The 27155-nt window shown below is 48.1% G+C and overlaps 1 protein-coding gene across 2 annotated transcripts in view; it reads left to right on the top strand.

Moving 5' to 3' along the window:
- Positions 1-2313: 2313 nt before the first annotated feature.
- The window catches only part of TTC39B (tetratricopeptide repeat domain 39B), a 146389-nt gene continuing 121547 nt past the window's right edge, over positions 2314-27155 (top strand). The window contains exon 1 of one of the 2 annotated variants that reach the window (XM_070052366.1): positions 2314-2594. Coding sequence is in view for 1 of the 2 variants with exons in the window: in XM_008254654.4 (XP_008252876.3) it covers positions 2553-2594 (42 nt within the window). In the remaining variant the exon portion in view is untranslated. The remainder of the gene's footprint in view (positions 2595-27155) is intronic. The other variant, XM_008254654.4, reaches the window with a different exon arrangement.

The following is a 27155-nucleotide window of genomic DNA, read 5'->3' as shown; positions in this document are numbered from 1 at the left end:
CATTAACAAAAACCCTGCATCAGCAAAGAGTAATAGGTTTGGGAATTCAAAAAATCCGGTTATCTGCAATATTAGATTTATTTTGAAACCTAAAAGCTCCCAATAGGCGTGGCTTCAAAATACTTCTCTTAATCCCTATGCTAGTTACTTTTGGGAAATGGAATATCTGAGTAATCTCACTTGACTGTTAGAGTATGTTAGCAGTGAACTGGCCAGGGGAATTCTGTTATTAAAAAATGAATCCACACTAATTATTCTTTGAAACAAGCTGTTTTATATTTATGAATCATGATCTTGAGAAATCACACATGTGCTGGAAAAGAAAGTTGACATCTGGCAGGAGCAAAAGCAAATTTGACTAGATGTTCCAGTGGCTAGAACATGTTTATTCATTCAGTGTGTATAACTGAAGCACAGGCATTGCTCATCTGTGATCCTTGATATTAAAAAAAAAACACTAACAAAAAACCCATCTATAAAAATAGATTTTTGAAAAATTAGACTTCTCATTATAACACAGTTATGGCATTAGAGCCAAGTTCTTTTGTATTTCTCCAAAATTTGAAGGGCTGGTATTTATAAGACAAAGTAACAAAGCATATGGGAGAGGAAGCAGCTACCAACGAGGTAGTCTCATATAAAAAAAGATGTGATATAAATGTAGGAAGCTATGAAATTTAGAGAAACAGAATTATGCCTGAGTAATGCAGAGCAGAATCTGGACCAGACAGGAAATCCAGCTTCAGAGACAGAAGCACGAACAGGAGGCAGGAAGGAGGGGGTGGGGCAGAGGCATGGAAACTTCTAGGGGGTATTGGAATCAAACGCCCTTGAGGTCCCTTCTATTCCCATACATCTGACTCCAAGTACCCGAAGAATGTTAACCAGTTTCTAAAAACAGCTTTAATTTACAGACTCACAAAATTCATCCGTTGTAAATATACAATTCAATGATTTCATGGTAAACTCAAGAGAGTTGTACAACTGTCACCACATTCTAATACATTTTTTAATCTTGTTTCTAGGATAGAAGCCATTTTATTTTTCTAGTATCAAGTGCCTAGTGACTCAAAATCAGCAAGCATCAAAGACGCAGCGGTGACTCACTGCAAATGTGTTTAATAGACATGTGTAGGCAGCTGCTCCACTGAAACGGAGGGTGGGAGGGGCTTGCCTAGAGACAGTATGGAACAATGATTATCTACCGAGGCCTGGAGTTAGCCTGCTGGGTTTCTCAACCTGACACCACTACTTAATATCTGCTTAACCTCGGCCAGTTACTGAAATGCTCTGAACTTGAGTTTATGTATCTGTAAGAGTACCTTACTTCATGGGGTTATGAAGAATAAGTGAGATAAGACTCATACATGCAAGGTGCACAGCATAGTCCCGGCACACAGGGAGTAAGTACCCAATAACTGTTAACTGTTTTTACAGTCATCATTGGCTGACTATTAAATTATCTTTCATGAGCCAAACCCAAAACACTCCAAGATCTATGAATCAGTTTATATAAAACTCTTCTAGAAAAGGCAAAACGAAGCAGATAGAAAGCGGATCAGGGGTTGCCAGAGGCTGAACGTGGGAGTTAGAAATTGACAGCAAAGGTCACAGAGAACTTTCTGGGAAGTTCTATATTATGAATGGATGCACTTTGTAATGCACTTGTCATTGAATTCAACCCTTGAACTTTATTGGATGTAAAATAAAGTTGATCCTCCTGTTAGCCTTTAATTTTCCAGTAGGAGAGGTGCATTATTTTACGTCAGAAGCAACAATCACTTCTGAACTCAGCCAGCACGCGCTGAGCACCCACCAGATGCAAGGCACGGTTCCAGGTGCTGTGGGAGGGAAAACAGCTTTGAAGGTGGAAGAGCTGTCTAAGTGGCTGTCCGTGGTTTTTTACCTTTGGAAAACACTCAAGGAACAGAGTCCCTGGATCTGAAGACGACGCCCTTGACTCAGTGGGCAGTGGCGTGCCACAGGCCTTTCGGTGACCGGTGACCGCGGCCCAAGGCTGCTCTCTGGCCACACCTGTGAGACCCGGTTTCCTGCCCGGGTCGGGGAAACGGACTGGCAGCGGACCGAGGGCCACGCGGGCGCTCCCACTGGCCCCAGGGGGAACGCGGCTGTGCCCTTGGCCTCGTCAGCTGCGCACCTCAGTCACAGGCGGCTACCCTTGGGGTTCAGTCCCAGAGGGCAGCCCAGGCCCGCAGAGACTTGGTCTCCGACGCGGGTCCGGCTGGGGCGGAGACACGTTACGGGAACCTGGTTGGCTGCCCCGGTCGCGCAGCCTCGTGGAGGGGCGGGGCTAGGCCTCAGGGGGCGGAGCTAGAGGCGGGGCGGCCGCCGGGCCTCCGCTCGGGAAATGGATGCTGTTCGGGGCTGGGGGCGGGGAGAGCCCTGGCGTAGCCGCGCGCGGGCCCCGCCCGGGACCGCCGGGCCTCCGCGTTCCTCCCTCCCTCAAGCTGCGTGGAACCCAGAGCTGAGAAACTGTGTCGGCTCCTGGATTCCTCTCTTGGCTTTTGGGCGGCAGCAGCCGGAGGAGGAATATGGCGCTCGTAAGCAACCGAGCGGAGTTGGAAGCGGACGAGGTACTTGGATGGGGGGAGCGCGGGCACTGCTGCGGAGCCTCGAACGGGGACCCCGGGGCGGGGGGACTGAGGCGGCCGAGGTCCCGCCCCCTTGTCCCTGCTCTGAGACGTGTGGGCTCCAGCGCCGCAGTAGGGGCAGAGGCTGCTGGTGGGCGCCCGCGGCGTCCCGCGGGCTGGGGATGGATCGGACCCTGCGCCTGGGTGCGAGCCAGCGGGGCCGGAGGACCCGCAGCTCGGAGTCGCGGGCGCTTGGGCTGTGCGAGGTCCGAACCTGCAGTGCCGGCACCGGTCCTCTAGGGTTTTTGCGACGGTTCTCGACCTCGGAATCTCACCTTGTGTGGAAGTTTGCCGGCGGCAGAGTCCAAAGACTCGGGGTCGGTGGAAATTAAGGCAGCCAGCTCGGGGCGAGAGGGACCGAGGGGCGTCTGTGCAGCCCGCCTGGCAGGAGGCTGCCTGGTGCGGTCCCCCGGGGGGGTCCCGAGTGTAGGGGTTGGCGGAGAGGGCGGGCGCCTCCTGTGGGCTCCCCTCTTTCTCGTGCGCCGCCGCCGTCTCCTGTGGCGGACCTGTGGATTCACCGCCTGTGCCTTTCAGCACCGGGCGGCTCGGCTCGGAGAGGGCGCACTCTGGCGCTTCTTTAAGGGGAGGCCGAGGCTCCGCCGCAGCACCCGCAGCTACGGCTGCTGCCATTTTAGCCGACTGGGATTTTACACGTCGCAACTCGGGAGCTTTTGGTTTCAAATGATGCAATAGTGGAAGATCTGGAGGAGGCGGGCTGACGCTAGGGAACTCCTGACAACGAGTGCCGTGGGTCCCAAATAAAAACAAAACAAAAGCCGAACTGCAGCTCCTGGCCACTTCTGGCAGACAGGAGGGCAGGTGGTCTACCGGGCACTTCCCACCTGCCCTGCCACCTGCCCTTGGCGTTGGGAGTCCCGAGACCGCAGCCCAAAGAACAGAGTGTGTTAAGATGCATCTGTGTAGAGTTGAAAGTTTTCCACTACTCATAAGGGCAAATGATGAAATAGCGTATTCGTTGCTATTTTCATCCTTGGCAACTTTTATTCATAGTTTTAGGCTGTCTTTAGGTATGACCTGGAGCCAGCGCTTTTTCTTGTATTTTCCTGTTTCAGTTCTTCTCTGTAATAAAGTTAGTAACACTTTTGTGGTGCTTGGCTCATGCTTTCACGTCCTTCCTGAAGAGTTTTTGCGGCCGCCTGTTGTGTGTGTGTGTATATATATATATTTCTAAACATTTTATTTATTTATTTGAGAGAGCTACAGGGAGAGGGAGAGACAGAGATAAAGGTCTTACATCCTCTTGTTCACTCCCCAAACGGCTGCAACTGCCAGAGCTGAGCCGATCTGAAACTAGGAGCCAGGAGCTTCTTGTGGGTCTCCCACATGGGTGCAGGGTCCATCTTTCACTGCTTTCCCAGGCCATGAGCAGAGAGCAGAATTGGAAGAGGACCAGTCGGGACCTTAACCAGAGCCCATCTGGGATACTGGCACCACAGGCAGAGGCTTAGCCCACTATGCCACAACACCAGCCTCCTCCTGTTGAATATTTTTTTTAAATTTTTATTTATTTATTTATTTATTATTATTTTTTGACAGGCAGAGTGGATAGTGAGAGAGACAGAGAGAAAGGTCTTCCTTTGCTGTTGGTTCACCCTCCAATGGCCACCGCGGCCGGCGCGCTGCGGCCGGCACACCGCGCTGGTCCGATGGCATGGCAGGAGCCAGGTACTTATCCTGGTCTCCCATGGGGTGCAGGGCCCAAGCACTTGGGCCATCCTCCACTGCACTCCCTGGCCACAGCAGAGAGCTGGCCTGGAAGAGGGGCAACTGGGACAGAATCTGGTGCCCCAACCGGGACTAGAACCCGGTGTGCCAGCGCCGCAAGGCGGAGGATTAGCCTAGTGAGCTGCGGCGCCAGCTCTATTGTATATTAAATATCCATGGTCCTCCCATGCAAAGCTTCCTGCAAGATGGTCCTGGTCCCATATCCCAGCTGCTTCCCTATAACTGTAGCCACTTAGTTTCATTATTTTATGAATGGAGAAACAAGAGTGGGAATGAATGTGGAGTGACAATTTTGAATCTAGGTCTCTTTTCCAGAAAGATTTGCTGTGCCTAGAACTACATGATCATCTAGAGCTGGGCATTGTTGAGGAGATGGTGTTAATAATGAATGCTGGCTTGTTCCAGCCATGCTGACAAATGGGCACCCTCGCTATGTCCACTACCTACAAGATGAGCCCAAGTATGGACACCTATCAGCCGATGACCAAGGCTTAGCTCTATGGGAAAGGTAGTTTGCAAAGCAGCAGGGAGCCTGGCATACTTTGTAAATAAATGTTGGATGACTAACTGCTTAATAAAGTTTCAGTTTTTGCCCTATCCTTCATTTATCAACTGGTAAGCTCTTATTACATACTAGGCACAACTATGCTTCTAGGAGATGAGCAAGGCAGAAACAAAGCTCTTGTTCATGTCCAGTCTGCTCATGGGGCACTGTTTCTGTTGGTATAAATTTTGCGACATCTGTTGGGCATTGCTCTGTGTTCAAACTTGGTGGATCCCTTAGAAAAAGGAGACACAATTTTGGCTCTCTAGGGTTCTCAGTCTGGATAGGGAGATATGACATGGACAAGAACTCTAGGATAAAGAGCTGAAAGCAAGGCAAGCAAGTGCGGGGGAAGTGCGGTGGACTCAGTGTCCTTGGGTTGCTGGTGGAAAGTTCCTTATTGTAAATAAGCTGGAGGACTCTTTCCAGGATTAAGACTTTGTTTTTGGATTGTGGGTCTGTAAAACTAAAATCCTTCATTTCAGCCAGGAAACTTTTCACACTTAGGAGGAGTGAGAGACAGGGTCTGTGGTCATTATTTGAAACTCCTGGGAAGTGAAAAAGGACAAAGTAGTATAGTTGGGCAAGTGCTAGGCTACAAATGAGGTAAGCTGGACTCTCAGTGCTCTTTGCTCCATAGTCAGTCATTCATTGATGTGTGCAAACATCTGATTACTTAGGCGCCAAGCCCTATGCTGGCCTGGAGATACAACAGTGAACCAGACAGTGACCTTGAATGAGCAAGGCTCTCAACCTCTGAGGGCTCCTTCAGTTTCCTCTTATGAAGAAGCAGGCACCCCATTTCTAAGTGTTCTTCCAGCTCTAAAACTTTGCTTTTTTTGTGGGGGAGAAAAGGGGCTTCTTTTTGGGAGAAAGGCCAATAAAGTGGGTATTCTTTTTCTTTCCAAGTACCAAAGGAGATGGTAATGAAGCTGCCATGAAAGCTGTGGGATGAATGATTTCTTGGGGACACGATAGGTTTTTGTTTATTTTATAGGTGCTAGGAGGGGAGATGTGTGAGCACAGAGGTTAGGACTTGCATCCTCATGGGGGTAGAAACATCTGAGATGTTATGGCTCCTGGCTCTCCAGAGCGCAGTTGGTGAAATCTTATTTCTTGACATTGAGGTCTCTGTAGTTGGCTTCCTTGGATATTATGTGAGCAGTATTTACAGCAAGTTCACAGAAGCTGTACAGAATACATGCACAATCAGTTACAGCAAATCCATGGAAAGAAGATGGCTGTGACTGGAGCACTTTCTAGCATTGGCTTGATCTTTTTTTTTTTTTTTTTAAGATTTATTTATTTACTTGAAAGAGTTACATACAGAGAGGGAAGGAGAGGCAGAGAGACAGAGAGGTCTTCCATCTGTTGGTTCACTCCCCAGATGGCCGCAATGGCTGGAGCTGTGCCGATCTGAAGCCAGGAGCCAGGGGATTCTTCCGGATCTCCCACACTGGAGATCCCACGCAGGAGATGGCAGGACTTGGGCCATCTTTTACTGCTTTCCCAGGCCATGGCAGAGAGCGGGATCGGAAGTGGAGCAGCCGGGGCTTGAACTGGCACCCATATGGGATGCTGGCACTACAGGCAGAGGCTTTACCCGCTACGCCACAGCACAGGCCTTTGGCTTGATCTTGAAGTCGTGTCTTGATTGGCAACTTCTGCAATGGAAAACAGGCTATCATTAGCTGCCTCTGTGGTTTTATTTGTGTGACTCAGAATTTGAGATTTAAATGCAATAGTTTATATTTTATTATCTAGTTTTATTAATCAGCCTGCCGATAGTTATGTCAGGTGCTAAGAAGAGAAAATATCATCAAGATCTGAATGAGTATGTAGCAGCTAGTTAAGGCATATAATATGAAACAAAAATGAAGCTCACTAAAAATATAACTTTTAAGATCTTTATAAAATTGTTTTGCTGGGAAAATAATACTTTTGAGTATTTTGAAAAATTTGGTTACAATACTATTATGTAGTTATATAAGTTGGTAATTTGCATATGTAATGTGCTACATTATATTTTAAATTAAAAGTTTATCAATGAATATGCTTATGAGTACATGTTTCTAGCTTTGACATTTCTAATTTAACTTTCATAATTTTAATTTAATCATTCTGAACCCCATAAAGCACAGATGTGTAGCTCTGTGGTATTAACATTTCATGGAGAGATGCAATTAGGGAAAAAAAGGTCAAAAATGGCCTCTTGGGGTGATAATGAAAAATAGTTGGGAAACACTGTATTAGGGAAAGAAATGGCTTGTGTGACAGATGCTCTCATGGCCTACTTTTTCATTCAGGATTTATTTATTTATTTGAGAGGCAGAGAGAGAGAGAGAGGGAGGGAGGGAAGGAGGGAGGGAAAGAGAGAATTTCAGACAGAAGGGGAGAGTGCCTGTCTGTTGGTTCATTCCCCAAATGCCTGCAACAGCTGGGGTAGGCCAGGCCAAAGCCAGTAGCCAGAAACTCAATCCATACTTCCTTTCTCTCTCCCAAGTTCTTGTGCCATTGCCACTGCCTGTTGGGTCTGCATTAGGACGAAATTGGAAGAAGGAGCTGGAGCTGGGAGTTGTACGGAAGTATTCTGATTTGGGACATGGGCATCTTCACCAGCTTCTTAACCATAGGTCAGACCCCTGCCCCCAACCCAGGACTCTTAAGATCTAATTATGATTAGAACATTTTCCCCTTTAAAGTTCAGATGAAGATTTTATAAAATTGATTGCCATAATTTTCTTTCATACAAAGAGAGAATCTTCCATCCTTTAATTCACTCCCCAGATGCCTGTAATAGCCCAGGCTGAGCAAGGCCAAAGCCAGGAGCCCTGAACTCAGTCCAGTTCTCCCATGTGCATGGCAGGGACGCAACTATTTGAGTCGTCACCTACTACCTCCCAGGGTGCACATTAACAGGGAGTTGGAACTACAGGCAGAGTCAGGACCTGAACCCAGGCATTCCAATGTGGGATGTGAGAATAATTTGCTATAATTTTCTTGGAATCAGAATAATTTCTGTTTTCCACTAGTGTTCATTACGTACCTCTTAGATGCCAACAGTCTTCAGATACTGGAAAACTCCCTTAAACCATTATTTCCCATCGTTACACACACACACACACACACACAGAAACTTAAATTGAGCAATATTTATGGCAGTATTATGTCATTGAAATATTTACAGAACTGAAAACTTGGAACTTAATGAGTTAAAACAAAACAGTTACTGTCCGTGAGCAATAGGCAAGGTCTAGCAAAAAGCAATTATATGTAACTTGTTCTGTTTGGGGTCAGAGTAGGTCCTAGGTTGGAGGGCCACATAACAGATTGTGCAAAGCAGGGTAGTAGGAGAGCAAGTGGAGTGCTCTCAGGATTCTGCTAGCACCATAGGTACACACGGGGCTGCTTGGCCACCCTAGTTCAGGGGTTAGCAAGGACTCCAAAGAAGAGATGTACCTGACCTGGATCTTGAAGGATGAGCAAGATTGCTCTGGGCAGAGCAAATGAGATAAAGTGCAGGACTTGTGGGACGCTGGCCTGGATGGAGACTAGAAAGTCTGGCTTGGGGCATGAAGTGCAGTTTGGGCTATATCTCCTAAAAAGGGGATTCTGGAAGGTTTTGTACCAGGGAGGTATGATCAGCTCTCCTGTGCAGAGGCAGATCTGCTGAAGTAGGTGCAACCAGGTTGTGGAGTTGGCAGCGGGGAGGACAAGAGGCTGTCAGTGCTGTGGCAGGTGGAGCAGACTGAGGTAGAGCAGAGGCTGGGGTGGGTGTGGGGAGAAGGGGCAGAGTTGAGGGGCTTCTTAATGAAAACATGAAGGTGGCTTGGTGGCCAGCGAAGGAGGGAGGGACTGTTCTGTGATGATTCAGGGTTCTTTATATGAGGGTTGTGGTGATGTCTCCTAAGTAGGAGTAGGGTTCAATCCTGTTCCCCTGCAGGTGGGTGCAGAGGATGGGGAAGGTGGCAGGCAGATTAACCCCTGTGGCTCCCTGAGCATTTTCTTCTTTCTTTCTTCCTTTCTTCCTTCCTTCCTTCCTTCCTTCCTTCCTTCCTTCCTTCCTTCCTTCCTTCCTTCCTTCCTTCCTTCTTTCTTTCTTTCTTTCTTTCTTTCTTTCTTTCTTTCTTTCTTTCGACAGGCAGAGTGGACAGTGAGAGACAGAGAGAAAGGTCTTCCTTTGCCGTTGGTTCACCCTCCAATGGCTGCCGCGGCTGGCGCGCTGTGACCGGCACACTGTGCTGATCCGATGGCATGGCAGGAGCCAGGCGCTTCCTCCTGGTCTCCCATGGGGTGCAGGGCCCAAGCACCTGGGCCATCCTCCACTGCACTCCCAGGCCACAGCAGAGAGCTGGCCTGGAAGAGGGGCAACCGGGACAGAATCCGGCGCCCCGACCGGGACTAGAACCAGGTGTGCTGGCGCCGCAAGGCGGAGGATTAGCCTAGTGAGCCGCGGCGCCGGCCTCCCTGAGGATTTACTTATTGTGGGAGCCTGGGCCATTTGTTGGTGAGGGTACGGATGGGACAGAGTTAAGAGAGGGTGTTTGTGCCTGGGTGATGCAGGCCAGAGGAGGATGTGGAATCAATTTACCATCAGTCTCAGCGCTGGCTCAGGTTAACAAACAAGCAGTTTTCCTAAACTGTTCGGTCTTGAATCCCTCTTAAAATCCCATCTATTCTTCGAATGCTGTTTTCTAAGTGGAACGTGCTCTCATTTTCTCCTCCCCTGGACTCAGATGCCTCTTTCCTTCCTTGCAAGTGTGGCAGTGCAGTTGTGTTTGTGCAGGCAGGTAGCAGTGCTTCCTGTGTTAGCTGGTGGCCTGCTTATCTGAGGTCCCTGCCCATGGGTGCTATTACTCATTATCCACACTGTGAATCTGATACTGTCAACGCTGTCAGGCGCGTGGCTTCCATGTAGCCATCTGTGACAGCTCCCCAGCTTCCATCTCAAGTGCTCCCTCCCAAGTCACTTTGTGCTCAGTTCCTAAAGACAGCCCTCCCCTGACCCAGAGTGCTTGGGGGTGCTGGTGAGGCTTCCTGGGGCGCATTTGTCTCACAGTTCTCCTCTTTGTGGTCTGTGTTTCTGCCCAGTGCAACAGCTCTGTTTATATCTGTTTACAGTGTGGCCAGAAGGCCTTGTTGGTGAGGTCCTCGCTCTTCTCTACAGGAATCCGGTGTGGGACTGGCTGGCAGCTCCTAGTGACGTCTTGCATCTCCTCTTTATTTGAAGACTGGCTGTGACGAGTGATGCTTTTGTTGCTGTGATCCCTGGATGTGTCCCCTTGGTGTTACAGATAGGAGGCTGACATCTGCACATTTTAAAAGATTTCAGTGAAATGATACATTGTATGTTTTTTTTTTTTTTCCTAATGGTAACTGGTAAGTGAGGCTTACTCAGTCTGACTGAATGTGTTGAGGGTGGTTCTGGGTGTTGGAGAGGCAAACACAGCACCTGCCCTGAGTTAGGATCTGGTGGGTGCTGGAGGCAGATGTGCACTGAGAGCCATGGTGGAGGGATGCCAGGGGCGTTGGGGCTATAGAAGAGGCCCTCAGTACCACACCCAGGAGTGATCAGGCATGGTTTCCTGGAGGAGGCCATTTCTTGGATAGGGGTTATCCCTGTAGAAGTGAGTGGTGATGAGCGAGTTCCTAGAGGGTGTTTCAGGGAGAGGAAATAGCAGGGGAAGGTCCAGAGTTAGGGGAACTTTGGGTGGTGAGGGTGGTAGGAAACCAGGCTGGAGGGGACAGGATGTTAGGGTACTCCAGAGAAACCAGGAGGAATTAGGAGTGGAGAGGCCACCCCTCCCGCCTTGTGCCATCTGTAAGCTGGTGAACCAGGGAAGCCAGTAGCAGGGCTCAGTGCGGGTCTGAAGCCCTGAGGACCTGGGGCAGGGGGCACTGGTGCAAACCCTGGAGTCTGAAGTTCCAGAGAAACTGGAGCTCTGATGTCCAAGGGCAAGAGAAGAAGTGTGTCCCAGCTCTGCGGGAGAGAGGGAGAGAGAGAGTTCACCTTTCCTCTGCCTGTCTGTGCTAGGTAGGCCCTTAGCCGATCGGACGGTGCCCGCCCACACTGGGTGAGGCTGTCTTCCTTACTTCCTTCTCAGTTCACTGATTCATAGACCAATCTCTCTTCCAGAAACATGCGCCTGGGTATTCCCAGAAATAAGGCTTTAACAGTGAACACCCAGAATCAGCCCTAGTAAGGGCCGCTGTGGCAGTGAGGGTGTGCATTTCAGGGCTTCAGCTGACCAGCAGTGTCTAGAGCTCAGGGTTTAAGTGGCTGTCATGGGGCAGGACTGCTAGGAGGCAAGACTGGTGGGGCAGGAGCTGGGTTTTTCATGTTCTGTTTTGATTGTTGAGTGACTGTTTGATCTCGCTGAAGGACCGTTATATACATGGGATAGCCAACTACAGGGATAATGTGATGAGTAAGATAGGATTTTGACCCCTCTGGAGCAGCAGGTCAGGAATGTGGGTACTAGCAGGTGGCTCTAACCTGGAGGGCAGGAGAGTGCTGGGGGAGGGTGCCAGCAGCCCAGGACTCCACAGAGAAGTGGAGAAGAGGGTTGTCATGGGGCACTGGGCCCAGATTCCTGCCAAGGAGGGTGTGCCCTCCCAGTGGCGGGGGCATCAGCTGGCCTGGTTTCCAGACCAAGGCCTTGCTGGCCAGCTGGTGACTGACCTAAAGGAAATCCCTTAACCCTTTGGGCCTCGGGTTTCTCACAGGCAACATGAAGGAGTTGAAATGAATGACCTGCCTGTGAAGTTCCCTCCAGCTCTGACAGCTGTTGTCTAGGCGACATTTGACCTGGACTTTGCATGGTGGAGTATCAGTGGGCAGCGGCGGGCCAGGTCACCCTTCTTGCTCCAGGCAGACGGAGGGAGCAGGGCAAGTAGGTGCAGGCAAGGACAACAGGGGCGCTGAGTAAAGTGGTTAGGGCTGGAGAGCTGCAGTGCGTGTGTGCAGCTGGATTTTGATAGGCTTTCGACTTGTTTAGTTAGGGAATGAGGTTTTTCTTCCTGCTTTCATTTTTGACAGTGGGGGAGACATTAGTACCTTCCTGTATTGGGGGAATGGTTTTCTCTCTCTCTCTCTTTTTGATGAAGGAAGCGACCGTGATCCTATGTCTTTAGTTTCGTTTTCTCCTGTCTCAACTCCATTTCTAAAGAACAGGTTACAGCGTTGCCTATAAGCAGAAATACAGTGGTGAAGGAGACAGGCAGGGTCAGGCACGTTGAAGGATGCCATGGGCTGTATCTCATACCCTGGGCTCTCACCCTCAGCCAAATCCTGAGACACCCGAGCCACCACCGTGCAGGTGTGGTCAGCAGGGCGCCGTGGTTTCTCTGAGTGTGGCTGCTTCCTCCTTGTCTCTGTCCAGCTGCCTCAGGCCACTGTGTCCTGGAGTCTGGGACTCTGATGCATTTCCAGTGTATCAGTCGCTTTCCTTCCACTCCGAACTAAAGGAAACAAACCTCAGGTTCTCACGTCATTTTCCAGGCCAACTGGGGCAGGATCTTTTTGAAATCAGATTTCCTTTGCAAAGCACTTGGCATGGAAAAGTACCCTAAATTGCTAGTTTTCTTTCCCCTGACGCCTTCCCCTTAGGTACTGCTGCCACTGGTCATTCCTTGTGGATTTCATGAAGGGTCTGCAGCTGTTTTGGTGTGCTAAAGGGAAGTGTGACCTTATTTTTGCTGTCAGTCGAGAAGAGAGTAGACATCTTAGAAACAGAAAAGTGGTTGGCTCAAGGTCACTCAGCAAGCTTAGGCACAGAATCAGAATTAGAAGCACATGCCCCTGACTCCAAATTCAGTGCCCCTCCCGTAGGTCATGGGGCCATAAACTACACCAGAAGGCCAGATACAGTCAGCCTGCACTCCTGCTGAATTTTATAAATGAAGTTTTACGGGCACATAGCCAGCCTGTTTGTTTAGGTGTGGCCTGTGGCTGCTCCCACCCTGCCGCTGCAGGTGGAGTAGGTGGGACACACTGTTGGCTCACATAGCCCGTGTATTTATGGGTCTTCCACAGAATGACCATGCTGACCCCTGTGTCCAGTCATTCCTAGGGATCCATGTCATGTCGTTTATAATGTGTGGTAGGCTTTATGAATTAAATCTGCTAATTTCCTTAGTACGCATACAGGCCTCAAAAACTAGGAGCAGTGCATGTCTCTGTGACACGTTTCATCAAGTGGTGTGGTGCCAGTTCCAGACACACGTTTGGATCTCTGCTTTTCTCTGTGCAGCCTTGGATAAGTTAGTCTCTCCAAGCTGCAGTTTCTTTGTCTAAAAAATGCAGCGGATGGAACCTACTTCACAGGGCTACTTGTGAGGATTGTTGATGCACACAGTGCTCAGCCCTGCCGCTGTTAAGGCTGCACTGTGGGGCTGTGTGGTATCTTTTTTTTTTTTCTTTTTAAGATTTATTTATTTATTTGAAAGGCAGAGTTACAGAGCGGCAGAGGCAGAGAGACAGAGAGGGCTTCCATCCACTTGTTCACTGCCCAAATGGCTGCAACGGCCGGAACTGGGCTGATCCGAAGCCAGAAGCCAGGAGCTTCCACCAGGTCTCCCACATGGGTGCAAGGGCGCATGCACTTGGGCCATCTTCTACTGCTTTCCCAGGCCATAAGTGGAGAGCTGGATCAGAAGAGCAGGAACCGTCACTCAAACTGGTGCCCACATGGGATGCCGGCACTTTTTTCAGGTGGCAACTTCACCCGCTATGCCACAGCGCGCCAGGCCCAGCATTGTTTGTTTTGACCCCACAAAGATCTGGCATTGTGTGAAGGTGGGCCCCTCCGGGCTCTGGCACAAGGAGACACCTGTGCAGCTGCATTCCTGTAGGTGATGCAGTGGCCACCCAGGCTGCAGGACTCCCGCTGGGTGAATTGTGCCAGCTTAAGTTCTTCTGCACTGCTCCTTCTCTGAAGGGGAGAGACAATCCCTCAACACAGCAGAGTGCTAAACACAGGCCCAAAGGCTCTTCTCTGCTGGCTTAGTCTGGAACTGATCAGTGTTAATATTCGCCGGCGAGGGAGGTGGTGATGTCAGTATTATTTTGGAAATGGCTTCTGTGCACTGGCATATACATGTTGTAGCCTCTGATTTCTCCAAGCAGGCATTTTTTGTGTGGTGCATGTCCTAGGTTGTCACAGGGCTTTTCTATAGCATTCAGGTGTTCATAGGAGACCATCACCTCTGAAAGGTTATGTTTGTGTTCAGGTACTGTCTTAGTGAGTTTTGTGGGGCTGTAATAGAATACCTGAAACTGGGTACTTTATAAAGAGCAGACCTTTCTTTCTTTTTTCTTTTTTTTAATAAGAGAAATACATGTTTATTTTCAGTTTATTTGAAAAGCACAGAGAGGGACAGAGACAGAGACAGATAAACAAAGAACAGTCTTCTTTCCTCTGGTTCACTCCCCAAATGCCTGCAACTGCCAGGGCTTAGCTAGACTGAAGCCAGGAGCTGTGACTCAATCTGGAGCTCCCATGTGTGTGGCAGGGACCCAAGTAGTTGGGCCATTGTCTGCTGCCTCCTGGGGTGAGCACTAGCAAGAAGCTAGATTGGAAGTGGAGGAGCCAAGAGTTCCTGGCTCCTGGCTTTGGCCTGGCCCAGCCCTGGCTGCTGCAGGCATTTGGGGAGTGAACCAGCCAATGGAGGAGCTCTCTCTGTGTCTCTCTTTCTCTTTCTCCCTCTCGATCTTCTGCCTTTTGAATAAATGAAAATAATTAAATTAAAAAATTTTAAAGAGGACTAGCACTGTGGCACTTAACTTAAAGGTTAAGCCTCCGCCTGTGGTGCTGGCATCCCATATGGGTGCTGGTTCAAGTCCTGGCTGTTCCTCTTTTGGTCCAGCTCTCTGCTTATGGCCTGGGAAAGCAGTGGAGGATGGCCCAAGTGCTTGGGCCCTGCACCCACGTGGGAGACCCGGAAGAAATTTCTAGCTCTGGTCTTTGGATAGGCCCAGTTCCGGGTGTTGTGGCCACTGGGGAATGAACCAGAGGATGGAAGACCTTTCTCTCTGTCTCTCCATCTCTCTGTAACTATGCCTTTCAAATAAATAAATAAATAAATAAACATTTTAAATGAAATTAAAGTCCAAGTGCATTCTCACTTTACTTCCTAAAATCTGCCTGTAGCTTCTCATTGCCTTTGCAGTCAAACGCAAGCACTTTGGTATACAGCTTCCATTAGAATCGGTCTCAGCAGTGCTTGCACTTACGTGTGCATGGGAATTGTCTGGGGAGCTGGTGCCTTGTTCAAGTGAACATCCCTGGGCCCCTCCACCAATGCCTCTTACTCTGGCGGGGAGGTGGGATAGGGTGTGTTGTAGGATCTTGTATTCCCAGTATGGACTTTTCACACCAGCCGTTCTAAAGTGCTTCTTAACCCTGTTCTCATGCTGCATTTACCAAAAGGTGGTCCTTTCTCACTTCCCAGCTACTTCACCTGGTCTTCTCCCACAAGGCCATAGAAGATGCCACCACTCAGACGCCACATCAGGTGCCACCACTCCAGCCTTTGTGGAACTTTGTTCCTTCCTTCCCCTCCAGGTGCACGATGACCTCATAGCATTCCTGGCTTCCTTAGCAGAGGAAGAAGAGATTCTTCCTTTGGTAAATGGCATGGGATGGGTTATAGGCAATGCTGACTCTTCTCTCTCATCAAAAGCAGCAAAGGAATGCCCTTGAGTGCTTTCTTCTTCTTCTCTTGTTTTAAAAATATTATTAGAAAGGGAGAGATTTCTCTCATCTGCTTGCTCCCAAAAGGCCAGCAACAGCCAGGGGTGGGTCAGGCTGAAGTCAGGAGCTGGGAACTCAATCCAGGTTTCCCATGTGGGTGGCAGGCACTTAACTACTTGAGCCATTGCATGCCAGCTCCCAGGGTACACATTAGCAGAAAGCAGGAATCAGAAATGGAGCTGGGACTGGAACCCAGGCACTCCTGCATGGCATGTGGGCATCCCAAGTGGAGTCCTAACTGCTGTGCCTTATCTGCTGAGCCAGATTTGAGTGTTTTCTAGCAATGTGATATTTTAGCCTCTCAATCGGGAGGCAGAATGTACCTCTGTAAACTGCTCTATTAATCTGTTATTTTAATACACTTCAATAACTCCAGATTAATTGAAATGCCATCTACATATCATAAAATTCACTCCTTTTAGACATTCACTTAAATGATATTTGGCAAATTTATAGAGTTGTATAGCCACTACCACCATCCAATTTAAGAACATTTCCATAACCCTACAAAGATTCCTTGTGCCAAGGGGTAGGTATTGTGCAGCCGGTTCAAGCTACCACTTGGGCACTTGCATCCCATATCTGAATGTGGGGTTCAAGTCCTGGCTACTGCACACTTCCAATCCAGCTTCCTGCTAATGCACACACTGGGAGGCAGCAGATGATAGCTCAAGTGCGTGGGCCCCTGCCACCAGGTAGGAGACTGATGGAGTTCCTGTCTCCTGGCTTAGGTCTGGCCTAGCACCAGGTGTTGTGGGCATTTGGGGAGTAAACAAACAGATGGGAGATCTGTCTCTCCATCTCTTCATCTTTGTCATTCTGTCTTTCAAATAAAATAAATAAATCTTAAGAAAAGACATCTCTTGTGCCCATTTCCTGTTACCTCAACAAAACACACTTAAATTGATTGAAAAACTAAAAATTCCCAGGAGACAGTAAAATTTACCATCAGAAATAAAAAGAAGCATCTGATATATGATGAGAATGAAGTGTAAGTGTTGGGCATTGGAAAACAAAACTGGAGAGTCGGGTGCATTTGGGTCAAAGGTTGGCTTTGCTCGAACGCTGTGATATCATTAGAAGATTTGCGGGGGAAGTAGTGCTGTGGTGCAATGGGTTAAGCCACAGCCTGCAATGCTAGCATCCCATTTGAGCATGGGTTCAAGTCCTGGCTACTCTACTTCTGATTCAGCTCTGATAATACGCTTGGGAAAGCAGTGGAAGGTGGCCCAAGTGCTTGGGCCTCTGTACCCACGTGGGAGACACGAATCAAGCTCCTATTTCCTAGCTTTGGTCTGGCTCTGCCATGACTGTTGTGGCCATTTGGGGAGTGATCCAGCAGATGGAAGATTGATCTCTCTGTAACTCTGCCTTTCAAATAAATAAAATAAAGGAAAAAAAATAGGAGAGAGACAGGGTTGGGGGCTGTGGGGATTAGACCTGCCAAGAATAATTTGCTCCATTTGCAAGAAAGCAGAAGATGTATAGTTCACATGGATGACAGTTTTTCCTGCTTTTCTAGTTCATTCCTCTAAGCAGCTGCTATTTACCCAGTTCATTTAGGCCCCTGCTAGAAGGATGCCCGGGCGATTGCATTGCTAAGCTATTACCAGTTGAATAAAAGAGACTGTCACTGGATTCAAAGTCCCAAGTAGAACAAAGGATCAGGCAACATCAGTCAGCCTTTTACTGGCACACCTCTATTTCAGATTTGTTCTCTCTTGGTAGCAAGGAATGTAAGAGAGAGGCAACAAGGTGGATTGTCCTGTGGGTATGCAGAGGTGGGGAGAGTTCTGCCTCTTGCTGGCAGTGTGACCTGGGGGCAAGTTAAGTTACTTAACCTCTCTGTGAGCTTCAGTGTCCTCCTCAGTCCCTGGGAATTCAAATACTCAACTGGGAGCCTTCGGATACAACCCTGGTAGCTCGTTCAGTACCTGGCATTCTTTAAATACTTAGTTGTAGCCATTACTTTGATTCTGTATAGATTTTGCTTTGTGTAAGTACATTCAAATGGCTAGAATTCTACAGAGCAGCAAAGACTCATATTAGGATTGTTTCAAATACTATGGGAAACCTTAGTGAACATCTTGACATTAAATATTCATTTGCTGATATATGAATTTTAAAATCACTTTCCGGGGTAAGATTTTGTTTTTGTTTCTAAATACAAGCAGTAATAAACATCCTGGTTCAAGCTAGATAACCAATGGGAATGATAACTTTACTAAGCTGTGGGACTCCAAAGTTTAATCATATAGCCAATTATGTTTGAAATTTAGAAAGTAAATAATTGTAGTAGCTTAGAATCAGTGATCTTTATTTGTCTGGGGTGTTCCTGTTTTTACTTCTCCTTTTACTTTATGGTAGAGGGGTTACCTTTTAATTAGGTAGAAATGCCACATTGGACATGCAGGAGTCCAGTTCAGGAGGAAACCAAGTGTGTATGTGTGGGATGGCCAGGGTCCCCTGGATGTAGGTTAGGCTCTGACATTTTACGACTGAGGGGCTTGTGGTATTTTAAGAACTCTAGCCTGCTTGTTAAAGACCACACAACATTCCATTTCCCTCATGGCCTGGGCTTTGGGGATTGATTTAAAAGAGCATTGCTTAACTAAAATAAATAAATAAATAGCAATAGTCAATCATAGGAGCCCTCCTTCGAAACAAAAGAAAAAAATCACGACCTCATCCTTGATTCTCCCTGTGTGTCCTTGGTTTTCCTTCCCCTGTGCTTCTCCAATGTCATCTAGTTCTGGTGAGTCTCTCTGAAATGGGGCTCCAGCGCTACCCCCAGCGCCACCCCCACCGCCACCTGGAGCCTGCACTGCCGGAGGGGAGGGGAGGGGGGGAGAGAGTCTTGCTGTCTCCTGCTTCCTCTGCTTTGCCCTCTGCAATCCACTGGGCACTCTGCAGCAGCCTTAGGGCTCTTTGTCACGCATCAGTCACCTGTTGCTCCTCTGTCTGTGGCTTCTCAATGCCTGTGTGCAGCACTTAGAAAGGAGCCCGACTCTCTCCTGTGAGCTGCATGGTCTGGCTTTGCCTTCTTCGTTCCCCTCCTCCAAGGCCACTCTAGCTACTCCAGCTTCTTTTGGATTTCCTGAACATTCCACATTCCTTCCCAGCAGAAGTGCTTGCTTTTGCCTGTGAGTTTCCTGACCTGGCTGATTGAACCAAACCCCATCCTCGGCTTCCCGTAATTGCTATGAAGGTCAGGCTCCAAGTGAGGCAAAGCACCTTTCTCTCTGCTCTGCTCCGCATCCTGTTTAATTTGCTCCCAGCTGTGATCACTGTCTGTGATCACAATCTCTGTGATCTCGTTTGCTTATTTCCTTCTGTGCCATCAGTCTTGCTCTGTCAACATTTCAGTTGCAGGAAACAGAAGCGCTCTAGGTAGTGTGAGAAAGAGGAGTTTTTCTAAGAAGAAAGTAGGTGCTTCTATAACACACAGAGGACCAAAGGAGTGGTTGGTTCTAGGCTGTTGTCCAGCACTGACCCTCAGTGGCATCCAGAATTGAGCCACCTAGGGGAGGTGCTTACTCTGTGGCGCTCTGCAGTAGCTGTGATCTAGAAACGGGGAAGCTAGAGGCAAGAGGCTTCGGCTGCCGCTGCCTTTCAGGTGCAGGAAGCCGGGAAGGGGACACTGTAGAGGGGAGGCTGGACCGCCACTGTCGAGAAACTTTCCCTACCCCTGCTGGACAGCACACGTCAGGAAGAGAGGCAGGCGGATGGCCTCAGCCATGCAGATCTGGTGTGTGTCACCAGGTGGGCCCGAATCCTTCCCCAGACTCCATTCACTTCCTCTCCAGCCACAAATCGGTTAGACTCTCCTGTCTGAATTTTATGGAACACCTCAAGTTTCTCTTATGATTCCAAAACTTTTGTTAGGACTTACCTGTTCTGTTTGTCTGGTGTCTTAGTTTTTTTTGTTTTTGTTTTTGTTTTCTTTCTTTTTTTTTTTTTTTTTGGACAGGCAGAATTAGAGAGAGAGAGACAGAGAGAAAGGTCTTCCTTTCCGTTGGTTCACCCCTCCAAATGGCCACTACGGCCGGTGCGCTGTGCTGATCTGAAGCCAGGAGCCAGGTGCTTCTTCCTGGTCTCCCATGCAGGTGCAGGGCCCAGGCACTTGGGCCATCCTCCACTGCCTTCCCGGGCCACAGCAGAGAGCTGGACTGGAAGAGGAGCAACTGGGACAGAATCTGGCGCCCCAACTGGGACTAGAACTTGGGGTGCCGGCGCCACAGGCAGAGGATTAGCCAAGTGAGCCGCAGCGCCAGCCATGGTGTCTTAGTTTTGACAATTCTTTATTTCAGTTGGCGGCACATCTTTAGCAGCTGTCACCAAGGGTGGCTCTCGTTCTCTCTCTCTCTCTGTCTCTCCTAATGAGCTGTGAGAGCTAAATGTAATAGTTGACCCTAGACCAGAGCCTGTACTGTAGGAGCATGCTGTGTGGGATGTTGTTGGGTTAGCTGACAAAATTGGAATATGGGCAGCAGTGTAAAGTGGTTTAATTTATGAAAGTGGATAACTACTGTGGCTATGTTGAGAATCTTATTTTTAGGAAGCACACTGAAGCATTTAGAGGTAATGTGCTACAATATTTGCAGTTTATTTTCAAGTGGTTCAGAAGAAAAAAATGCTGTTAGCTAGCTAGCGTGACTAAAGGGGAGGCAGGGAAGGAGAGGTTGGGCGAGAAGGCAGTGCAGATTATAAAGCAAAGAGGCAAAGTGTCTGCGACAGGTCAGTCTGGGTTAAGTGTCACACTTTGTCCTGCCTTTATTCTGCCATCTCTTCTCTAAATTTGAAATTATTCTAAGTAAAAAGCTACCGAACATGATTGTCTAGAGACAGCAAAGGCTGTTCACTTAGGCTGGGTGTGGAAGGATCTGAGTTATTATAAAACACATTTAGTTGAAATGTCATCTTACCTTCCTGTGCAGGAGGTTTTCTCTAGGTATGTTGGATCTGCTTGTCTTCAACTTACACCTTTTTTAAAAAATAAAGATTGACTTTATTTGAAAGGCAGAACTACGGAGAGAGGGAGAGAGAAGGAGAAAGATCTTCCCTCTACTGATTTACCTCCCAACTGTCTGCAATGGCTAAGGCTGGGCCAGGTAAAGCCAAGAGCCTAGAACTCCACCAGGGTCTCCCACATGGGTGGCAAGGGTCCAGGTACTTGGGCCATCATCTGCTGCTTTTCCAAGTGCATTAGCAGAAAGCTGGATTGGAAGCATAGCAGCCAGTAAGCAAATCTGCACTTTGTTATGGGATGCTTTTATCACAGGTGGCGATTAACATGCTGCACCACAACCTTAGCCCCTCCAAGTCATTCTTTTCTTTTTTTTAAGATTTATTTATTTGAAAATCAGAGTTGGGGCTGGCGCTGTGGTGCAGTGGGTTAACACCCTGGCCTGAAGTGCCAGCATCCCATATGAGCGCCAGTTCTAGTCCCAGCTGTTCTTCTTCCAGTCCAACTCTCTGCTATGGCCTGGGAAGGCAGTAGAAGATGGCCTAAGTGCTTGGGCCCCTGCACCCGCATGGGAGACCTGGAAGAAGCTCCTGGCTCCTGGCTTCAGGTCGGCGCAGTTCCGGCCGTCGTGGTCAATTGGAGAGTGAACCATCGGATGGAAGACCTCTCTCTCTCTCTCTTTCTCTCTCTCTCTCTCTGCCTCACTTCTCTCTGTGTAACTCTGACTTTCAATTGAATAAATAAATCTTTAAAAAAAAATCAGAGCTAGAGAATGAGAGAGAGAGAGAGAATCTTCTATCTGCTGGTTCACTCCTTAGATGGCCACAATGCCAGGGCTGGGCCAGACGAAGCCAGCAGCCAGGAGCTTCAGTCTGGGTCTCCCATGTGGGTGTCATGGGCCCAGATACTTGAACTATCTTCTACTGCTTTGCCCAGGCCATTAGCAGGAAGTTGGATGGGAAGTGGATCAGTGGAGACTTGAACTATATGCCCATATGGGATACAGGCATTGCAGGTAGGCAGCCTCACCTGCTGCACCACATTGCTGGCCCCTCCAAATCTTTCTTTAACCTCTCCCATATTGTTCAGATTGTTCAAGTTGTTTATGTCACACAGTTCCTGAAAGCTTCTCATTACTGTTCTCTCTCTTCTCAGAAGAAAAAACTTGGCCATCAGGAGTTTTCTTGTGACCGTCTAGTTACACGCACGCGCACACACACACACAAACACATATATATAAATATAGAAAATGTATCACACACACATCTGGGTTTTATCAATATCGATGGGATTGGTACTATACATCTTCCCCAGGACCAGGTATTCAATATATCTTCAGAGATATTTCCACAGCTTGCTTTGTTCTTTACAAAACGACAGAAGAGAATTGCAGCATAATTTGTTTAACATCTTCCTGGTGGAAGATGATTTGGGTAGTTTCTGAAGTTGCCAATACAGCATGTACCATTGTAGACCAACCTTGGTGCCTGAGAATTTGAATAGTGCACAGCCTTAGAAGTGCTCTTGCTGTGTTTGTGTGTGAGATGGATGCATTAATTCTTTTTTATATATGATACATGCTGGACATCTAAATAGATTGTTAACAACCTTATACACCTCTGCCAACCATGGATTTTGTCAATCTTGTAAATTTTTGCCAATCATGTGGGCAAAAATAATACCATGTTTTTAAGTGCATGCTTCTAAATTTATTAGCTGTTAGATTTCTTCTTTAGTGCACTGTGAAGAGAGCATGTCCCACCTTTTAATATACTTTTTTTAATGAAAGATTTATTGATTTATTTGAGAAGCAGAATTACAGAGAACAAGGGAGAGGTAGCTCTTCCATCCATTGTTTCATTCCCCAAATTTCTGCAACTGGGCTGGGTCAGGCTGGAGCCAGGAGCCTGGAACTCCATCCGGGTCTCCCATATGGGTGGCAGGTGCCCAAGCATTTTGGGCCATTTTCTGCTGCTTTTCCAGGCACACCAACAGGGAGCTGGATTGGAAGTGGACCAACTGGGATCAATGCTCATATGGGATGCTGGCATCTCAGGCAGTGCCTTAACCTGCTGTGCCACAATGCTGTCCCATTTGTTATGCTTTTTGATTGTCTATTTCTTATTGACTAGTAAGAGTTCTTTATGTATTCCGTATAACAATTTTTTTTTGTCTACTAAGGATGCTTTGATTATTTTACCTAGTCAGTTATTTGATTTGGGAGTTTCAGATTTAAAAATTTTTATTTGTTTAATTTATTTGGAAGGCAGAGAAATAGTATGAGAGACAAATGGAGACAAAGAGACTGCCTATCCATTGATTCATTCCCCAGATGCCTGAAATATGCAAGGCTGGGCCTCCTCAAAGCCAGGAGTAGGAAACTCAGCTTGTATCTCCCATGTGGGTGGCAGGAACCCGACCACTTGTCTCCCAGGGTGCGTATACACAGGAAACTGGAATGGAGAGTGGAGCCTGGACTCAAACCCGAACCCAGGCACTCCAGTGCGGGATGTAGGCGTTCTAAGTTGCAGCTCAATTGCTATACCAAATGCCCACTACAGAAATTGTAGGGTTTTATAAGGCCATGTCCTTTCTTCTTCTCCATATGGCTTCTGTTTTTGTGTCTTGCTTAGAAAGATTGTTACTATCTCAGATTATAAAAACAATTACCAATGTTTTATATATAACTCTTTATCTGGTAAATTGTATATGGATATAATTCTTTTTTGCTCCATTAGATAAACAATTTTCTCAGTATCATTTATTAAGTGTTGCTCGCTCCGCAGGCTCGTGGAGGAGTGGCAATGGATTTGCTGTTGTTTTTCCCCCTGGTCCTCCCTGGATTAGCTGCCGCCCCTCCTCCCCCCCCCCCCCCGCCTCCACGGAGGGGCGGCACCCCCGCTGCTTCCCCGGCTTCCGCGGAGGAGCGGAAGAGCGGAGGAGCGGCACACCGCCGGCCGGCTCTCTCAGGGGTTCCTCAGATGTTCCTTCCGCATGTTGTCTCTCTCCTCCTTTATAGTCCTCTTCCACCAATCCCAACTCTGCTGGCGTTCTCTCCCCACGCACTGAGCACGCTGCACTCCTCCAATCAGGGGCAGGATCAACTCCTGCAGCTTGTTAGTCAAATTGGTGAGGCAGCTGTGTGGAAGTTGTTTACTCCCTCTCAGTGCCATATGGTGGGAGATCAGATGCATAGAGTTAGTCTTAGCAGTTCCAGTAGTTTAGTCTTAGTCTCGGTAATCTCAGTATTTGTCCTCAGTATTTATTTGTCCACAGTCTTAGTACTTATGTCTCCCAGGTGACAGGCCCTGCCATGTTAGGGGAGACGGGCCCTGCTCCCCACAGATCCCCCTTTCTTTTTATTCTTTAAGGCGTTGATACGCGCCTGTCTTCGGTGCCCCACAGCGCATACTCTGCTCAGCTAGAGTTGCCCACAGGTGCTTATCGCCCTACCAATTAGGCAAACTGAATCCGGGTCCTCTCATCGCCATGTTGTGGGAGGCCTTTTTTATTTTTCTCTATTTCTCTCTATCTCCAGGCATTCCTATTTCTCTTATTTTACTTCTATCTCCCGGCATTCTTATTCCTCCTATCTGCGCGGCTTCCCGGCTCCGCGTGCGCTCTCCGCGCTCGGCGGCTTCTGCGAATCACGGCCTAGCTTACGTTTCTGCTACGGCTTAGTTTTTCGTCTTTGCTCCCCGGGCTAATCTGACGAATCCCAACCTTGCTTACGTCTCCGCTTCGGTTTAGTTTTTCATCTTTGCTCCCCGGGCTGATTTGACGAATCCCAACCTTGCTTATGTCTCCGCTTCAGCCTACCCCCGCGTCTTCACCTTCCCCTAGCTTATATTTTTCTCTCCCCAGTACTTTTCCTAGCTTTCTTCCAGCAATATTTCTCTCTCATTTCTCCTAACTTCTCCCCACAGTCCGTATCCGAGTCTAAGTTTTTTCTAGCTTTCACTTTCAATCTTAGATTTCTCCTAGCTTCTCCCTGCAGTCCATATCCGAGTCTATGCCTAGGCTTTCGCTAGCTTCTCCCGGCACTTTTTCTGTCTGGCTTTTCCCTAGGCTCTCCCTAGTCTCTCTTCGATATTTTCCTGCTTCTTCCCTCCTAGATTTCATATCCGAGTCACGGCACCATTATGTCGCTCCCCCACACCGGACCCTGCGCTGTTCTCTTTCCCCGGCCCTTCCCGGGTTTGCTGCCGCTCCCCCCAGCCTCCGCGGAGGGGCGGCACCCCCGCCGCTTCCCCCGCTTCTGTGGAGGAGCGGCACACCGCCGGCCAGTTCTCTCAGGGGTTCCTCAGATGTTCCTCCTACATGTTGTCTCTCTCCTCCTTTATAGTCCTCTTCCACCAATCCCAGCTCTGCTGGCGTTCTCTCCGCACACGCTGAGCACGCTGCTCTCCTCCAGTCAGGGGCAGGATCAGCTCCTGCAGCTTGTTAGTCGAATAGGTGAGGCAGCTGTGTGGAAGTTGTTTACTCCCTCTCAGCGCCATATTGTGGGGGCCGGGCCCTGCTCCCCACAATTAAGTAATTCAGTGTTCTCTCTCCATTGTGAAATCTTAATTGAATATACAATAAATTCCCATGGGTATAGGAATCTTTGTATTCTTTATTATGTTCTACTGATTTATACATGTTCCTATGCTAATTGCACAACTTTGGTTTGTCAGGGCAAATCCTTCTAGATACCTTTAGAACTGGTTGGTTCCACTGAAGGTTCGGTTGGGCCTTTTGATTGGCTGGATTCTCTCCATATAAACAGGTTCTCACTGCAGGATAGACAGGAGTGCGGGCTAGAGTCAGATGGATCACAGCCCCCTCACTTTGGGATATTCTTATCTCTGTTTTCAAGAAAACATAGTGTGTATATATGTATGTATATAATGTTTATGTATGAAGTGAATGTAACAAAATGTTAAAAACTGTAAAGTTTGGCTGGTGCCACGGCTCACTGGGCTAATCCTCCGCCTTGCGGCGCCGGCACACTGGGTTCTAGTCCCGGTCGGGGCGCCGGATTCTGTCCCGGTTGCCCCTCTTCCAGGCCAGCTCTCTGCTGTGGCCAGGGAGTGCAGTGGAGGATGGCCCAGTACTTGGACCCTGCACCCCATGGGAGACCAGGATAAGTATTTGGCTCCTGCCATGGGATCAGTGCGGTGCGCCAGCCGCAGTGCACCGGCCACGGCGGCCATTGGAGGGTGAACCAATGGCAAAGTAAGACCTTTCTCTCTGTCTCTCTCTCTCACTGTCCACTCTGCCTGTCAAAAAAAAAAAAAAAAAAGAACTGTAAAGTTTTAAAGCAAAGTAATAATAAACATTAAAAAAGAATCACATAGGCCTCTCTATAACCATTCATGAGCTCTGGGATGATCATTGTACCTATTTTATTTTATTTTTTTTAAAGATTTATTTATTTGAAAGACAGAGTTACAGAGAGGGAGAGAGAGAGAGAGAGCGAGGGAGGGAGGGAGGGAGATTTTTTTCCATCTGCTGGTTTGCTCCCCAACTGGCCGCAACGGAGCTGTGCTGATCTGAAGCCAGGAGCCAGGAGCTTATTCCGGGTCTCCCATGTAGGTGCAGGGGCCCAAGGACTTGGGCCATTTTGTACTGCTTTCCCAGACTATAGCAGAGAGCTAGATATGAAGTGGAGCTGCCGGGACTCAAACTGGTGCCTATATGGGATGCCAGCCACTATGCCATAGGGCTGGCCTCAGTTTTATTACTTTTAAAGGTTTATTTTCATTTACTTGAAAGGCAGAGAGAGAGAGAGAGAAGAGACAGACAGAGAATCTTTCATCTGCTGGTTCACTTTCTAAATGCCTGCAACAACCAGGGCTGGGCTAGACTGAAGCCAGAAGCCCAGAAGCCCAGAAGCCCAGAAGCCCAGAACTCTATTCAGTTCTCCCATATGGATGGCAGAGGTCCAGGCACTTGAGTCATCATCTCCTGCATGTATCCCAGGATGTGTCAGTGGGGAGCTAGATCAGAAGCTGGGGCTGGTACTAGGGCACTTGTATGGGGATCCTACCCCATACCTTTTTTTTAAAAGATTTATTTATTTATTTGAAAGGTAGAGTTGCAGAGAGAAAGAGAGAGAGACATACATACATACATACACATACACACAGAGAAAGTGATCTTCTATCTGCTGTTTCATTCCCCAAATGACTTCAAGAGCTGGGGCTGGGCCAGACTGAAGCCAGGAGCCAGGAACTCCCTCCTAGTCTCCCATGTGGGTTCAGGGTCCCAAGTACTTGGGCCATCTTCTACTGCTTTATCAAGCATAGCAGCAGAGAGCTGGATTGGAAGTGAAACAGCCAGAACTCTAATAAACTCCTCTTTTAATTCTATTTTCCATAAATTTTTTTCTAATGCACTTGTGAATAAAATTTCTGTCTCCAGTGATACTTCATATGTGAATAAATGCATTAATGAATTCCCTGACCAACACATTTGATTCTTTCTTTATTCATTATTTATGCAGCTGGTGT

The sequence above is a fragment of the Oryctolagus cuniculus genome, chromosome 1 (genome assembly GCF_964237555.1).
Source record: "Oryctolagus cuniculus chromosome 1, mOryCun1.1, whole genome shotgun sequence".
Lineage (NCBI taxonomy): Eukaryota > Metazoa > Chordata > Mammalia > Lagomorpha > Leporidae > Oryctolagus > Oryctolagus cuniculus.
This window is presented reverse-complemented; position numbering and strand designations above follow the sequence as displayed.